This window comes from Pongo abelii, chromosome 19 (assembly GCF_028885655.2).
Source record: "Pongo abelii isolate AG06213 chromosome 19, NHGRI_mPonAbe1-v2.0_pri, whole genome shotgun sequence".
NCBI classification, from domain to species: domain Eukaryota; kingdom Metazoa; phylum Chordata; class Mammalia; order Primates; family Hominidae; genus Pongo; species Pongo abelii.
The window spans coordinates 91,806,408-91,822,191 of NC_072004.2; the positions used below are offsets into that span (position 1 = coordinate 91,806,408).

General features: G+C 58.9%; 2 protein-coding genes across 6 annotated transcripts in view; one reads left to right on the top strand and one right to left on the bottom strand.

Moving 5' to 3' along the window:
- The first annotated feature begins 616 nt into the window (after positions 1–616).
- Positions 617–5,828, top strand: SPHK1 (sphingosine kinase 1). Of its 2 annotated transcripts, none has more exons than XM_054537392.2 (6): positions 617–632; positions 3,427–3,630; positions 3,962–4,114; positions 4,196–4,290; positions 4,368–4,483; positions 4,780–5,828. In XM_054537392.2, the coding sequence occupies exons 2-6, from the start codon at positions 3,621–3,623 to the stop codon at positions 5,558–5,560; spliced, it is 1,155 nt and encodes a 384-aa protein (XP_054393367.1). In that variant the 5' UTR covers positions 617–632; positions 3,427–3,620; the 3' UTR covers positions 5,561–5,828. The 2 variants fall into 2 exon arrangements, with proteins under 2 accessions (XP_054393367.1, XP_063575052.1); XM_063718982.1 differs by lacking the exon at positions 617–632 and adding an exon at positions 2,579–3,141.
- A 1,667-nt stretch (positions 5,829–7,495) lies between these two features.
- UBE2O (ubiquitin conjugating enzyme E2 O) overlaps positions 7,496–15,784 on the bottom strand; it is a 63,540-nt gene continuing 55,251 nt past the window's right edge. For all 4 annotated transcript variants that reach the window (XM_002827868.5, XM_063718981.1, XM_009252062.4 and 1 more), the window contains exons 14-18: positions 14,178–14,874; positions 13,775–13,911; positions 9,870–10,073; positions 9,720–9,777; positions 7,496–9,577 (exon numbers count right to left, since the gene is read on the bottom strand). In XM_002827868.5, the coding sequence (XP_002827914.4) occupies positions 8,907–9,577; positions 9,720–9,777; positions 9,870–10,073; positions 13,775–13,911; positions 14,178–14,874 (1,767 nt within the window). In that variant the 3' untranslated portion in view covers positions 7,496–8,906. The remainder of the gene's footprint in view (positions 9,578–9,719; positions 9,778–9,869; positions 10,074–13,774; positions 13,912–14,177; positions 14,875–15,784) is intronic.

Consider the following 15,784-nt stretch of genomic DNA (forward strand, 5'->3'; position numbering starts at 1 on the left):
CCTCTCAGGGTTTCAGGCTCCCCCAACCCCTCCCCGCCTTGTCCTTTTTTCTTTTTTAAAAAAGGAAGTAAAGTACAGTGGGAAAGGGGCCAAGCTGGCAGCTTGAGAGATCCAAGTGCCCGCCCCCCCACCCGCAACCGTGGGAAGGGGAACCATCTTGCTCTTGGCCAATCCTGCCTCTCCGAGCAGGGATGCAGCTGGGGGAGTTTCTGGAGATAGGATCAAATTCTTTAGAAAGGGAGAAGGGGAAAGGGGTCTGGAGAAAGGCAGCCTGGGTTGGGCAAGTGAATGACAAGAATGAGGGGGGCAAAGGCCTTGGAGGTGAGGGGGGCAGGGGGTTAGGCGCCAGGGAGGACAGAGGACCCATTGTGCGGCCTGGAACCGGGGCCAGAGGGCTTTGCCCTTCGCCTCCCTCCCGCGGGGCCTTCCAGAGCCAGTAGGGGAGCTGGGGCCCGGAGGCTGTTGGATAAAGAGCCCAGCAGGCTGCCCCGCCTCCCCTTGCCAACTCAGTTTGCAGTCAACCCCGCCCCCGCCCGCTCCGCGGACTCAAGGCTGGTGGTAGTGGGCCTGGAGGGGCAGGATCCGACCTTTCTGGGGCCCCAGGAGGAAAACAAAGGGGGACCCTGAACCAGGTGGGCTTTATCACCACGAACTCACAGTGCTTCCCTGTGCCTCAGTTTCCCCTCTTCAGACTCTTTGGCTAATGACAGAGCTTTTCAGATTTGGTGGAAATGCTCTCTGGGGCGGGTAGCAGAAGGGGAAGGCTGCCCCAGCTAACCTCCGCAGCCAGTCCCCTCGAAGGCTGAGATCTCGGGGAGCGCAGCCTCCGATTCGGGTTTTCCAGGCACCAAAGTCCCTCGCTGGAGGAAGAAGAGGGGAAGAAGGAAGAGGAGAGGGGAGGGGCGGACGGATCTGGTCCTGGGCTCCCGCGCGGAGCCCCCTCCTCCCACAGCCGCCGCTGGCGTCCCCGCAGCGCATGACCGCGGCACTGCGGCTGCAGCGCTCCCTCCCCCGCCCGCGCCGGATTCCTGGGGGAAGGGGGCGGGGGGCTCGGAGGTGCAGGACCCATCATTCCGACACGCGCCGCGACGCCAGGAGTCGGGGATGACGCCCGTGCTCCCTCCCCTCGTTCCTGTTTCTCGGAGTTTTTCGACCCGTGAGCGCGTCGCTGAGTCACCTTCCCGGAACGCGCTCGGGACGCTCTGGACCCAGCGAGGACTGCCCGGGGGCCGCGCAGGGCGAAGGTGCAGCCTCCGATACGCGCGCGGAGCTTCGGCCTCAGGGACTCCGCGTCCCAGCCTGTGCCCCCCGACCCGCCCGGGGACTCTCGGGTCCCGCCCGTCTGACCCCCCAAGTGTTGGGAAACGGAGCCGAGCTGCCTGGGTCCTCCCGAAGAGAAGACACCGCGGAGGCGTGCCGGAGTTCAGGGCGCCGCCCGGCTAATTGGCTGCGTGCTCCTCCCGGACCTGCCTCTTCTCGACTTTAAGCAGCGATGAGAGAGGTGTGTGGGGGCGGGTGGGGCCGGCGGGGGCGCGCGAGCCCCGCAGCCTCCCGCAGGGACTTGGTTTCTCCTAACTGTGGCCCTACCTGGGCAGGTCACCAATGGGCCCTGGCAACTTCTTCCTCCGTCTCAGCCGTAACCCCCCAGGGATCTAACTCGAGGTGCTCGCGGACACGTTCTGTGGCTTGCCGCGATAAGTGTATCACAAACACACTGACAAACGCGTCCCCACTGGCCTCCAAGAGGTGACGACTTCTGAGCGCGTTTCCGGCGCCCCTTCTTCACGCTGAGCCAGAGGGGGCGGGGGGCACGTACCCCATGCTTGGCTTTCCAATCCCGACGGGGGCCCCCAGGCCCATCTACACTGTCAAGGCTCCTCTCCGGCTCGGAGCCCCCAGCCTGTCGCCTGCTCTACCCGGGACAGCGCGCTAGGCGGCCTCAGGCTCGGTGGCCCAGCTGCAGCGTCGGGAAGTTAAAAATAACCTACGTGGGAGCGCGGGGGAGGAAGAAAGAGGGAAGCTGGTGGGCGGTGGGCGAGACGCCCCGGCCTGGAGAGGCGCCCCCGGTGGCGTGCGGGCCTCGAATTCCGGGTGGGCTAGGGCAGAGCGCGCAAAAGGGGCGCTGCATCCCGGCGCCGGCAGCACCCGCGGGGGCGAGGTCGTGGCGTCGAGGTGAAACCAAGGGTCCCCCGGGAGAGCGGAACCGCGCGCGCCCGGCGCTCGCTCCAACACGAGTTCGCGCGGAGCCCGCGCCTCCGTCTGCGCTGCGCGGTCGCTTTCGCGCGCCCCAGACACTGCGCTCGCGGCCGGGACCGGGACTCCGCGCCTCGCGGCCTGTCGCCTCAGCTCACCCGGCCAGGTCGCAGCGCCGCCTTCTAGCCAGATGCCTAGGACGAGCGGCGGGGGCGCGCCTGCCGCTTCCTAGGACCCGGGCGGGAACCAGCGCGTGGCCCGGCCGTGGGCGCGGGCCGTGCCGGAGGCGGCGCGCTGAGGCCGGAGGCGGGCGGAGGCCGAGGCCGCGCCGGGCTCAGGTTCCACCCCCGGGAGTGCGGGGCGGAGCCAGGCCGGCGCCGAGGCTCAGTGCCCTCCCCGCACCGCGGCGCCGGCTGCGAAGTTGAGCGAAAAGTTTGAGGCCGGAGGGAGCGAGGCCGGGGAGTCCACTCCAGCGGGGCGCTCCAGTCCCTCAGACGTGGGCTGAGCTTGGGACGAGCTGCGTTCCGCCCCAGGCCACTGTAGGGAACGGCGGTGGCGCCTCCCCAGCAAACCGGACCGACTGGGTAGGGCCGCCCACCCTGCCTTCGCGCCGCTCGTGGCTCCTGTGCGGCCCGCCCTCGCGGGGCCCTGGGGAACTGGGCCACTTGTCGCTTGGGCGAGAGCAGGCGGAAGCTGGTGGCCCGGCTCGGGCTCGGCACTCGCGCGACCCGGGAGCGGCTCCCACGAGCGCCGCGCGCGTCGCAACGGAGCGGGGCCCTGGGAGGCGCGCGCCGCGTCTCCCACCGCTCTGGAGCTCCGGGCAGGGGACACGGCAACCTGGATGGCTGGGGCGGGGATCCTCTCCCAGAACTTCGTGCCCGGCAATGTCCGCTCAAGTTCTGGGATTTTTACGCAGCTGGACTCCCCTCCCCCTGGCAGCCCCGAGGGGTGAGGAGCTAGTCCGTCGGAGGGAGCCACGGGGCTCTGACTCATCCGTCGGGCCGGAACCGAACCCCAAGCCCCAGGGAGGAAAGCCCTGGAGCAGGCGCCCTTCTCTTCAGGGATAGTAGGCTTAGTCACACGGCGGGGGCGCCCTCGGAGGCACCGGACCTCAGCTCTCTGGACCTCCCGGGAACGTGGCTCCCAGCGCGTGGTCCTGGGATTTAATCGGGCGCTCCCCACCTCTGGGAGCTGCGGCCCCGGACTCCGCCAGCGCTGTCTTCTCTCCCTCAGATCCAGCCGCCGCAGGGAATGACGCCGGTGCTCCTACAGCCAAGGCTCCGGGCGGGGAGGGCGAGCCCCACAGCGGGCCCTGCGACGCCCGCCTGGGCAGCACCGATAAGGAGCTGAAGGCAGGAGCCGCCGCCACGGGCAGCGCCCCCACAGCGCAGGGGACCCCCTGGCAGCGGGAGCCGCGGGTCGAGGTTATGGATCCAGGTTTGTGGGGTTCCTGCTGGGAAGGGCTGCAGGGGGATTCCTGTCCCTCTCCAGGAATGATGGAACGCCCATCTGGATGAAAGGGGCTGTGGACGATTGGGAGAAACATTATCCCTCACGAGGCCAGAAGCCGGCTGAATCTGAGCCAAGGAAGGGGGTGGCAGGGGCGCCGCGTCCCCACCCCAGGGCTCCCAGCAGAGGCCTCTCCTCTGGCCAGGGTCAATTACCCGGGTGTTGGGGGCACCACGTTTCCACACTAGTGCCCCTGTTGTTACCCGTGGCCCCCTAGTGGTCGGTTGCGGACGTGGCCTCTTCGGGTTTGTTTTCTCAGCGGGCGGCCCCCGGGGCGTGCTCCCGCGGCCCTGCCGCGTGCTGGTGCTGCTGAACCCGCGCGGCGGCAAGGGCAAGGCCCTGCAGCTCTTCCGGAGTCACGTGCAGCCCCTTTTGGCTGAGGCTGAAATCTCCTTCACGCTGATGCTCACTGGTGAGTACCTCTCGGAGGGGGTTTCGGGAGCATCCCCTGTCAGGGGACCCCCAGTCCTGATAGCTGCCCGCCTCCCTGCAGAGCGGCGGAACCATGCGCGGGAGCTGGTGCGGTCGGAGGAGCTGGGCCGCTGGGACGCTCTGGTGGTCATGTCTGGAGACGGGCTGATGCACGAGGTGAGGACCGCACCGCGCGGCTTGGCCTGGGGCTTGGCGCGGTGTGTCCCAGGCTGAGGCCACGTGTGCTTCAACAGGTGGTGAACGGGCTCATGGAGCGGCCTGACTGGGAGACCGCCATCCGGAAGCCCCTGTGTAGCCTACCAGCAGGCTCTGGCAACGCGCTGGCAGCTTCCTTGAACCATTATGCTGGGTGAGAGCCCAGGGCCGGAGTGGGCCTGTTTTCCGTCTGTGCCCCTCTACCGCGGGGTTTTCTTGTCTAAGCTCCCATAGGCTGAGATCATTTCCATTTCCCCTTCTCCCTTAGTCCTGGGGCCCTCTCCCCCTGACCCCAGCTGACTGCTTCCATTTGCTCCATCTGTCACCTACCAGTCCTGCCAACTCCCCAGGGACCACATGGCGCTTTGCCAGTTCCCACTCCCCGGGAGGAGGAAGGGGGGGATACATGGGGGCTCCTGTCCTGCCTCATCTGACCGTTTCTCCCTGCAGCTATGAGCAGGTCACCAGTGAAGACCTCCTGACCAACTGCACGCTGTTGCTGTGCCGCCGGCTACTGTCGCCCATGAACCTGCTGTCTCTGCACACGGCTTCGGGGCTGCACCTCTTCTCTGTGCTCAGCCTGGCCTGGGGCTTCATTGCTGATGTGGACCTAGAGAGTGAGAAGTATCGGCGTCTGGGGGAGATGCGCTTCACTCTGGGCACCTTCCTGCGTCTGGCCGCCCTGCGCACCTACCGCGGCCGACTGGCCTACCTCCCTGTAGGAGGAGTCGGCTCCAAGACACCTGCCTCCCCCGTTGTGGTCGAGCAGGGCCCCGTAGATGCACACCTTGTGCCACTGGAGGAGCCAGTGCCCTCTCACTGGACAGTGGTGCCCGACCAGGACTTCGTGCTAGTCCTGGCGCTGCTGCACTCGCACCTGGGCAGTGAGATGTTTGCTGCACCCATGGGCCGCTGTGCAGCTGGTGTCATGCATCTGTTCTACGTGCGGGCGGGAGTGTCTCGGGCCATGCTGCTGCGCCTCTTCCTGGCCATGGAGAAGGGCAGGCATATGGAGTATGAATGCCCCTACTTGGTATACGTGCCCGTGGTCGCCTTCCGCTTAGAGCCCAAGGATGGGAGAGGTGTGTTTGCAGTGGATGGGGAATTGATGGTTAGCGAGGCCGTGCAGGGCCAGGTGCACCCAAACTACTTCTGGATGGTCAGTGGTTGCGTGGAGCCCCCGCCCAGCTGGAAGCCCCAGCAGACGCCACCTCCAGAAGAGCCCTTATGACCCCTGGGCTGCGCTGTGCCTTAGTGTCTACTTGCAGGACGCTTCCTCCTTCCCCAGGGCTGCAGGGCCTATCCACAGTTCCTGTGGGGTGGAGGAGACTCCTCTGGAGAAGGGTGAGAAGGTGGAGGCTATGCTTTGGGGGGACAGGCCAGAACGAGGTCCTGGGTCAGGAGCCCAGCTGGCTGGGCCCAGCTGCCTATGTAAGGCCTTCTAGTTTGTTCTGAGACCCCCACCCCACGAACCAAATCCAAATAAAGTGACATTCCCAGCTTGCTGGTCCTGTCCTGGTGACTGGGGAGAGAATGGGTTCTCGCTCTGGCCAGGACTATAGAATTTAATGTTAATGATGGCCAATAGTGCCCCCTGGGATGGGCAATGGATTTTACTGGCCCCAGGCATAGTCATTCTGGTGGGGGACTCAGGACCAGAGCCGGTTCAGCATAACGGTGGGGGGCCTCTACTACCCTGATAATTATAGCACCTCCAACCTGAAGCAGCCTCAGAGCTCAGCCAGCTGCCTGATCACACAAGATGCAGCTCGGCGCTGGCATGTCTCAGCCAGGGCCACACAACCAGCTAGTCCCAGCAAACCTCATCAGAGCCCCATGTGGATTTAGCAGGAAAAGGAAAATATCTGAGTTAAGGGCATTAGAAAACTGATGGGCCAAGCGCGGTGGCTCACACCTGTAATCCCAGCACTTTGGGAGGCTGAGGTGGGTGGATCACTTGAGCCCAGGAGTTTGAGACCAGCCTGGGCAACATGGTGAAATCTCATCTCTACAAAATATACAAACATTAGCAGGGTGTGGTGGCAGACACCTGTAGTCCCAGCTACTTGGGAGGCTGAGGCAGGAGAATCACTTGAGCCCGGGAGGTTGAGGCTGCAGTGAGCCGAGATTGCGCCATTGCACTCCAGCCTGGGTGACAGAGTGAGAAAGTCTCAAAAACAAAAACAGTAAAAACACTGCCCGCCCCCCCACCAAAAAAAAAAAAAAATTGGCAAGGAGCAGGAGACTTCAGAAGTAAAAAAAATGGCAGTATCTTGCCTTTTTGTTTTTTTTGCTCACTGCAACCTCTACCTCCAGGGTTCAAGTGATTCTTGTGCTCAGACTCCTGAGTAGCTGGGATTACAGGTGCATGCCACCATGCCCAGCTAATTTTTGTATTTTTAGTAGAGATGGGGTTTCACCATGTTGGCCAGGCTGATCTCAAACCCCTGACCTCAAGTGATCTGCCTGCCTCTGCCTCCCAAAGTGCTGGGATTACAGTCATGAGCCACTACACCTGGTATCTTACCTTTTTAAAAGGAATCTGTCATCCCCCACAATGGTCTAGGGATCTAGGGTTCCCCCAACCTCCCTCAGCTGCCTCCTTTCCCCACCTGTCCTTGTGGAAGAGTGCCAGGCAGGAGTGGAAAGAATGTGGCAGGGAAGGATCCATGCAAGTCTCCTAAACTAGGCAACCATTTTGGCTTAGGGTCCAGGAGTTGTGGCACCTGTCCACCGCCAGGTGCTATGACGTCGGCTCTCCCAGAATCTGGAAGGAGCTGAACTGGTCAGTTGTAGGTCTCTGGAGACTACAGCTGCTGGAAGGCTGCTCTAAGCTGGCTCTTGAGGAGCACACCACCAGGCAGGAAGAGGCCAGAGGACTGCTCCGGGACAGGAAGTCCAAAAGGCATGCAAGCAGATCTGGCAGGCGGAGGGCAGCGTGGGCGGGTGGGGGGTGCTGTTCACAGTGGCCCCCACCTGGCCAGGAAAGCCAGGACCCACTGCCACATGCCTTCCCTGGCAACAAGGTCTTTCCTTCCCCAGGAAGGGTGTGTGTGAGGGACACAAAGGCAACGGAGCCCAGATGAATGGCAGAGGGAGGTTTAATGGTGTCACCTTGTCTTGTTAATGAGCCAACAAAAAAAAAAAAAAAAAAAAAAAAAAAAAATGCAAGTAAAAAAAAGTTTAATCACACAGCACTTTATACAGATATTGTAAGCAGTAGGCATTCACATCTCCACATGTACAATGCACTGGGAAGCACAGCCCCACCAGTCACTCCGGGTGTTTCTCAAACAAGATACCGACTCGGTTCCAAATGCCATGGTGTGTGGTCCGGCTCCGTCCTCCCGCAGCTCTGCTGGCTGGGCGGTCACAGCACAGCACAGGTGTGGAGCCCACTTAAGGCTGACAAGACGCATCATGCTTTGGCTTTTTTTTGTCTTTTTTTCTAATAAGAGTTAATATCTTTGCTTTTGAGTTTTTTTTCCAACCTTAAATATTACATACATACACCAAAAATTACATAGCTGCAATGTGCTCAACAGCATCCTCTTGGCCTGGAGCTTCACATTATCAAAAGCTTAGAAAACTTGTAAACCTCTGGGCCTGTCTCTGGGCACTAGGAGAGCCCCCGCCAGCCGTCCCCTTCTGGATTGAGCCTGCAGTTTGTAAGCGAAGGGCTTGACAGTAGGCCTTCTAGTCCAAGAGAGGGCTGGCTCGCTTGGAGTTCAGTGAGCTGCACGCCTGTCCCAGTGTGACCATGTGATGGGGGAGGGGCCCTAGCACTTGCCCTGGCCTTGTGCAGCTGCTCTTGCCCCCAGCAGCCTCCGACAGAAGAGCAAGGCACCTATAGCTGTTGCTTTCCCCGCAGCTCCCTGGTCCTCAACTCCATGTGCATGTGTGAAGGCCACCACCTCTCCTGGGCGTCACCCTGAACCTAGCCTGGTCCCAACCTCTCTTAGAGAGCAAGTTCAACAGGCCTGAGGGCTGTAATGTGGTCGACAGGCCATGTATAGCTGGGAGTCAGTGACAGCAGCTACAACTCCCAAGGGATAGTGTTGACGCTGGGGGACTAGGGAGGACCTGGTGGCGGTGGCAGCAGGAGGGTCTGGGACACAGGGAGGCTTGAGTTGAACTAAACAGGTTGAAAGGGACCAGGGGAATTGTTGGCGCAACCCACACTTCATGCAAGGCACATGTGCTCTCCTGCGGGTCTGCAGGGAACCGGCCCAGAGAGCCCCGCGGCAGGCCCTGGAACACCCGCCTCTGACCTGAGAAGGAACAGCAAGGGAGCAAGTGCCGGACATTCTGCTGGGGTGACAAATGGAAAATCGGCAACAGGGTTCCGATTTTCTTTGCCACAGGGGACCCGCCTGTTGAAAGCTCGCTTCAGAATAGAAACGGCGGCATCTCAACACACTTCTTGCACTTCAGCATCAAACTCACCTTGGGGAGAAGAGGGCAGTGGGTTTGCAGTGGGGACAGAGGGGCGTGGGAAGAGGGGTGATTCCGGGGGGGAGTGAACAGGCGGCAGCTGGCCTCTCCCACGGTGATGCTCCTTCCTCTGCGCCTGGCAGCTACTTGTCCTCTGTGCACTCCGGCATGCCTGCCTCTAGCAGGGCAGCCCGGAACTGCGTCAGGACACCCCGGATGCTCTTGATGAAACCCTTGGAAAGTGGGAAGAGGGGGAAGCCGATGTCAGGGTAGCCACTCTTCTCAGGTAAGAAGCTCCGATAGCTCTTTCTCCGCTTCTTTGGTTTCACACTGGGTGGCACTGATGCATCTGGTGCAGTCTCCGAAGTCTGGTCTGTGTGGTCCCTGCTAGCTGAGGCCAGGCCCTGGGCACCGCCCTCTGAGTCTGAGCCCTGCGAGGCCTCTCCTGGGGCTGGCCCTCCATCCTCAGGTTCTTGTTGGCTGGAGTCTGACAGCTCGGCTACAGCTGGGGGCTCTGGCGAGTGGCTGGCCTTGGGCGCCCCGTTGGGCAGTGCCTGGGCCTTCTCCAGCAGGGCATGGGTTTCCAGCCAGGACTCGATGCGGTTCACCAGCCGCCAGCCACCAGTGCTAAAGTGTTGCCTGATCTCCTGCTCAAAGACCTCGGGGGGCCGCCGCACCAGCTGGGTCATGGACTGCACCACGCGGATCAGCGCCATCTCATTGTAACAGCGACTGTTTTCATAGCCTTCCTGCAGGCCCCGGTCACTGTCGAAGCCGGCTTCGTTGTAGTATGGTTCATTTACCAGGATCAGACCTGTGGGGGGGGGACACCTTCCCTCAGTGGGTGGGAGAGGCCCACCATGCAGGCCTACCCTCCACCTGCCAGGGGGACTATCAGAGTCACTTCCCTCTACTGGCCCTCCCTCGTCCACACCCCCGCTTCAGCCCAACCGTACCTTGGATGGAGATGAGCACCTGGAGAAGGCTGGACTTGCTTGTCCACCTCTCTGTCCCCTGAAACACACAGGGCACCATCAATTCTGTTCCCCAGGCCCCATCTACCACTGGCTCTTCCTCCTTGGCTGGGGGCCTGGCCCTATACTCACCTTTCCAATCCAGGTGCCCAGGAGGCTGACACACACCTTCCCATTGTCATACAGGTTGGGGTTCAGGCGGCCACTGCATTGGGAGAGGTAGCAGAAGTGGGGGGGCACGGCTGGGTAGATGTTGGGGAGCTGGATGTCAAACAAGTAGAGGCCATCCTCGTAGGGGGTTCGAGTAGGGCCCCTGATGAGAGCTGAGAAGAGGTCCTAGGTAGGGAGGGAGGGAGGCCAAGGTTGGCAGGGGTGGAAGGGGGTGTCCTACATGTGGCATCTGCATCTGCACCTACTCTTTCCCAGGACACTGTGCAGATCACGCAGGAAGAGCAGCACCTGGGACTCCAGATGCCACCAGCAGTGGAGAAGCTAAGGACAAATCTCTCTCTGCAGAACAGCCTGGAATCTTTTTTTTTTTTTTTTTTGAGACAGGGTCTTGCTCTGTCCCCCAGGCTGGAGTACACTAGCGCGATAATGGCTCACTGCAGCCTCCCAAGTAGCTGGGACTACAGTGTGGACCACCGTGCCCAGATGATTTTTTTATTTTGTGTAGAGACAGGGTTTCACTATGTTGCCTAGGTTGGTCTCGAACTCCTGGGCTCAAGTGATCCACCTGCCTCGGCCTCCCAAAGTGCTGGGTTTACAGCCCTGAGCAGTCACTGTGCCTGACCCTTGCCTGGAATCGTTGATCCCTGGCTAAGAGAAATACTCGAAATGAGTTTTTATCTTATCAGGTGTTTTTCCTCAGAAATCATTACTTTAAGACTGTATTCCAGCTGGGCGCGGTGGCTCGTGCCTGTAATCCCAGCACTTTGGGAGGCCGAGACAGGTGGATCACTTGAGGTCAGAAGTTCAAGAGCAGTGTGGCCAACACGGTGAAACCCCGTCTCTACTAAAAATACAAAAATTAGCCAGGCGTGGTGGCGCATGCCTGCAGTCCCAGCTACTCGGGAGGCTGAGGTGGAAGAATTGCTTCAACTCAGAGGCGGAGGTTGCAGTGAGCCGATTGTGCCATTGAACTCTAGCCTGGGTGACAGTGAGACTCTATCTCAAAAAAAAAAGAAAAAAAGAAAAGAAAAAAAAAAAAAGATTGTATTCCTCAGCCAGACGTGATGGCTCACACCTGTAATCCCAGCACTTTTGGGAGGCCAAGGTGGGAGGACTGCTTGAGGCCAGGAGTTCAAAACCAACCTGGGCAACACAGTGAGACCCTATCTCTACAAAAAATAAAAAATTAGCTGGGCATGGTGGTGCATACCTGTAGTCCCAGCTACTCAAGAAGCTTAGATGGGAGGATCACTTGACTCCAGGAGGTGGAGGCTGCAGTGAGCTATGATCACACCACTGCACTCCAGCCTGGGCGACAGAGTGAGACCCTGTCTTTTATTTTTTTGAGATGGAGTATAGCTCTGTCACCCAGGCTGGAGTGCAATGGTGTGATCTTGGCTCACTGCAACCTCTGCCTCCCAGGTTCAAGCGATTCTCTGCCTCAGCCTCCCGAGTATCTGGGATTACAGGTGCACGCCACCACGCCCGGCTAATTTTTTGTATTTTAATAGAGACAGGGTTTCACCATGTTGGTCAGGCTGGTCTCGACCTCGTGATCTGCCCACCTTGGCCTCCCAAAATGCTGGGATTACAGGCGTGAGCCACCGTGCCCGGCCAACCCTGTCTTTTAAAAACAAAACAAAACGATTCCTCTAAACACCTGCTCCAACCCTTATCCCCAACAAGGCAAGTAGTACAAGCAGTTTCAAGCTGAAAGGCAGTTCCAGGCTGGTGAGGCCTGGGGAAAGGGGGATGGTCTCACAACCAGAAGCTGACAGTGAGGGTTTGAACTCCATGGGGGAGGTTGGGAGACCACCACTCCACAGACATCTGGAATCTGTGCATCTATTTGCGTGCATGTGTGCACACACGCGTGTGTGTGGGATCTCAACTGCCAGGGCAATGGGCGAGGTCAGTGATGAGCTGAGAAGCAGGGAGGGCCAGGTGCCAGCTGGGATGAGGGAACCTCTGCACATGCTCTTATCGGTGCCACCCTGGGAGCCTCCAGGGAATGCACTACTTTTCTTCTCCTGAGTGAGATGTGGGGAAAACAGAACAAAACAAAAAATACTGTTCCCGTCTTCCCTCAGCAGAGCTGAGACAGGCCAGAATTTTCAAAAGGAATTTTCCTACAACCCAAGAAAAAACCAAAAGCGTTATTAAGAATCTCAAGCAGCACTGGGCCTTAGGACTCTGCCCAGCCCTGTTCCAGGGTTGTGGCTACTCCGGGCCCATCTCAACAGCGCCCTGCTTGGCTGCTCTCAGGATCGCTTGGCTGCTCTCAGGATCGCTTGGCTGCTCTCAGGATCGCTTGGCTGCTCTCAGGATCGCTTGGCTGCTCTCAGGATCCCTGCTCTTTCTTTTCTTAATCCCTTCCTTCCAGGACAGGGCCAGAACTGGGGCCTCAGACTCAGATTCAGAGTCTAGCATGGTGCTTGGCTCGATGCACAGGCCCAGTAAGGGATCGCAGCGTAAACAAGGTGGCAGGCAAACGGGCTTGCCTGTTCCTGGAGGAGGCACTCAGCGCTGCCTCGGTAAACATGACTCAGAGACACTAGGCCCCGTCCACGAACAGAGGAAAATGGGAAAATGGAATGTGGTGTGGCCACATGCTGTCATCCTATTTTGCAGGTAAAAAGGAAGAAACTAGATCATTATGAATCGACACAGGTTGGTCTTAAGCAAATTAGAGATGATGTGTACAACAACATACTCTGTGTGTAAACAAATCATACAAAATACTATGTACTTATGGTGATATATGAGAATGTAAAAATATTTTTTTAGTGTATAAAAAATGTAAAAGTATAAAAAAAAGGTCATCCGTTTGGAAGGAGACCCACTAAACTTCCAACAATCCTCTGGGCGTGGGAAGAGGCCTATGATTCAAGGAGAAAGGGAAGTGAGGTCTGGTCAAAGGCAACTTTAGCTCTTCCATTTCCACTCAAAGGATCTGTAATGTTCTAATTTTTCAAAAAGAAAAGTAGGCTTGGGGAGTAATCATAATATAATTAATTTCAAAGTAATTTTTTTTTTTTTGAGATGAAGTCTCGCTCTGTTGCCCAGGCTGGAGTGCAGTGGCGCAATCTTGGCTCACTGAAACCTCTGCCTCCCGGGTTCAAGCGATTCTCCTGCATCAGTCTCCCAAGTAGCTGGGATTACAGGCACCCGCCACCACATCCGGCTAATTTTTGTATTTTTAGTAGAGACAGGGTTTCACCAGGTTGGTTAGGCTGGTCTCAAACTTCTGACCTCAGGTGATCCACCCGCTTCGGCTTCCCAAAGTACTGGGATTACAGTCGTAAGCCACTGCACCCGGCCTATTTCAAAGTAATTTTTTTTTTTTTGAGACAGAATCTCGCTCTGTCGCCCAGGCTGGAGTGCAGTGGCACGATCTGGGCTCACTGCAAGCTCCGCCTCCCAGGTTCACGCCATTCTCCTGCCTCAGCCTCCAGAGTAGCTGGGACTACAGGCGCCCGCCACCATGCCCGGAGAGTTTTTTAGTATTTTTTTTTTTTTTAGTGGAGACGGGGTTTCACTGTGTTAGCCAGGATGGTCTCGATCTCCTGACCTCGTGATCCACCCACCTCGGCCTCCCAAAGTGCTGGGATTACAGGCGTGAGCCACCGCGCCCGGCCTCAAAGTAATTTTTTAAAGGAGGGAGGAAATAACCATCTGGCCTGGACACACAGCTGAGTCAGCCCTCACCTGACTGAGCCTGTGACCGCACCTGTAAAAGGTGGGTAGGTGAGTGTCCTCGCACGTGCCAGTCAGCCCCGGAGGTTTGGGGACTCAAGGTTGGTGGCCTCTTGGGCACTGGGTGCCCACCCAGCATATCTGCACCTGCCCATGCCAAGCCTACTTGCCATTCTATCTTCAAAAGTCTTGACCATGATGCCCTCAGGCAGTGAGGTAGCCAGCAGCGCCATCTCCTTCCGCACTGTGCTGAAGAACTTCTTGGCTTCTGGAGGCTGGAACTCAATTTTCTTAAAAGAATGATTTGCTAGAGGGGGAAAGAGAACAGTCAGTCCCTCATGGAGAGGCCCTGAAGCTCCATCTGCAAACCTGGCTGGACAGGTGAGCACACCCACAGACTTCCCACTTGCCGCTGCTGGCCTCAGCACTGTGACCACACAGGGAAATGGTTTGCCCTGGGGCAGTAGCTAGGGTCCGGCAAGGGGACTCACCACCCTGCACCCAGATCTGGTGACACAAACAGGAGCCCCGAGAAGGCGGGGGAAGGCGAAGACCGGGCAAGGGCTGACTCACAGGGTGCAAACTCCAGTACGGAGAAGACCTCGCCCTTGGCGCTGGTGAAGGTGACGCCAGGCTTGCCGCCACACTGCTGGCAGAGCACCGGGGTTTCGCTGGGCCACTCGGCCTTCACAGGCGACTGCCCCTCGGGCTTGTCCTCCTTGCGCTCTACGTCGGGCACTGCCTCCATCTTCTCCTCCTCTGCAATGGCCACATTGTCCAGGGTCTTCTTGAGGTTTTCCTGGAGCTTCTTGATGTCATCCAGAAACTTCTTCTCCCGAGTTGGCTTCTCAGGCTCCACAGTGGGAGAGGTGGGCGAGCCCGTCAGCAGCTGCTCCACGGTCATGTTCTTGAGGCTCTCCAGGATCTTGATGGCCTCTTTCAATTCCCGGAAGCTCTTGGGTGGCCCGTCCTTGCCAGCCTTCTCCATCAGCCCGGCCATGGGGGCAGCCATGGCCACAGCCCCCTGGACGGCAGCTGTGGCTGCCTCTTCACTGATCACCACTCCCTTGTCCTCCTCAGGGGCCACCGGCTGCTCCAGGGGCGGGATGGGGGGCTCCTCTATCTTGGGGTGCTCGTCTTCCACCAGCCCATTGTCCGTCTCCCAGCTGTCACTATCATCTTCCCATTCATCCGAGGATGCCCCGCTGGTGCTGCCTTCTACTGAATCGTAGTCTGACTCCTCAATCTCAGACTCGATGTTGTACAAGTGCTGGGGGCAGAAGGGAAGTGCCAGGGTAAGCAGACAGGAAGTCACCTCCCCACCACTAAGGAGGAGCTCTGGGGATCCCTGATCCGCACAGCTGATGGGGACTGGGCTCATGAGGCCTTGGCAACCTCATTCCACCCTTTCCCTGACCTGTGCTCTGGCTTTTGCAGTCCCTAGGTCTCTGGGAGAGGCCCTTCACCTGTCCCACCCCCCAGCTGGACCCAAAGCCCCAGCCAGTGGTCTGTTCCAGCCTCCCCTCCTGTCTGTGCACTTGGTCAGCATCTGTCCAAGGTGGTAGGGGACCTTGGCAGGCCCAGTCCCACACCTGAAAAGCGCAGGGTCAGCTGATGATGCCGTCAAGGAGGCCTGTGTGGGGCTGCACTGGGAGCTGGGAACATATGACAGGAGGGGACATGTGGAAGGGCCGACATATCCTGCTGCCTTCCCTGGAATGGCCGTTAAGGTGATGGGGCAAGCCATTCCCGCCCCCACTCCTGCCCGCTATGTGGACCAGGAGAGGAGAGCTGGGCTGTGTGGCTCCAACCAGGAGGCAAGGGAAGGAGAGCCCGTGTAGCCCTTCTGCTCAGGACCCAGCAGCTGGGGCTAGAACTGGGCCAGCTCTCTCCTTTCTCTCCTTCTCTGTTAGAGCTTTCTAGAAAGGGTGGTAGGAAAGTCTCCATCTCCTTTTAGGAGGGAACTTGCATTCTTCGTAGCATAGTGAGCTGACAATCCAGGAAAATCCTAGAGGTTTGTGAAAGTCTACATGCACCCAGAGATGGACGTGAAGAGACTGCTGGGAGAAGCGATGCTGGTGGGCCAACTGCAGGCCTGCACCAAGGGCTGTGTGGAATGCCTGCCTTTCCCCTCACGCTTTCGCTGAGATCTCACCAGGAAGACCTGAGAGCCCGTCTTC

Coding starts and splice junctions, on each gene's coding strand:
- SPHK1 (XM_063718982.1), top strand. CDS start 3,078: ATGTCCGCTCAAGTTCTGGGATTTTTACGCAGCTGGACTCCCCTCCCC. Junction 3,142..3,426: donor CCCCCTGGCAGCCCCGAGGG/GTGAGGAGCTAG, acceptor TCTCTCCCTCAG/ATCCAGCCGCCGCAGGGAAT. Junction 4,291..4,367: donor GAGACGGGCTGATGCACGAG/GTGAGGACCGCA, acceptor GTGCTTCAACAG/GTGGTGAACGGGCTCATGGA.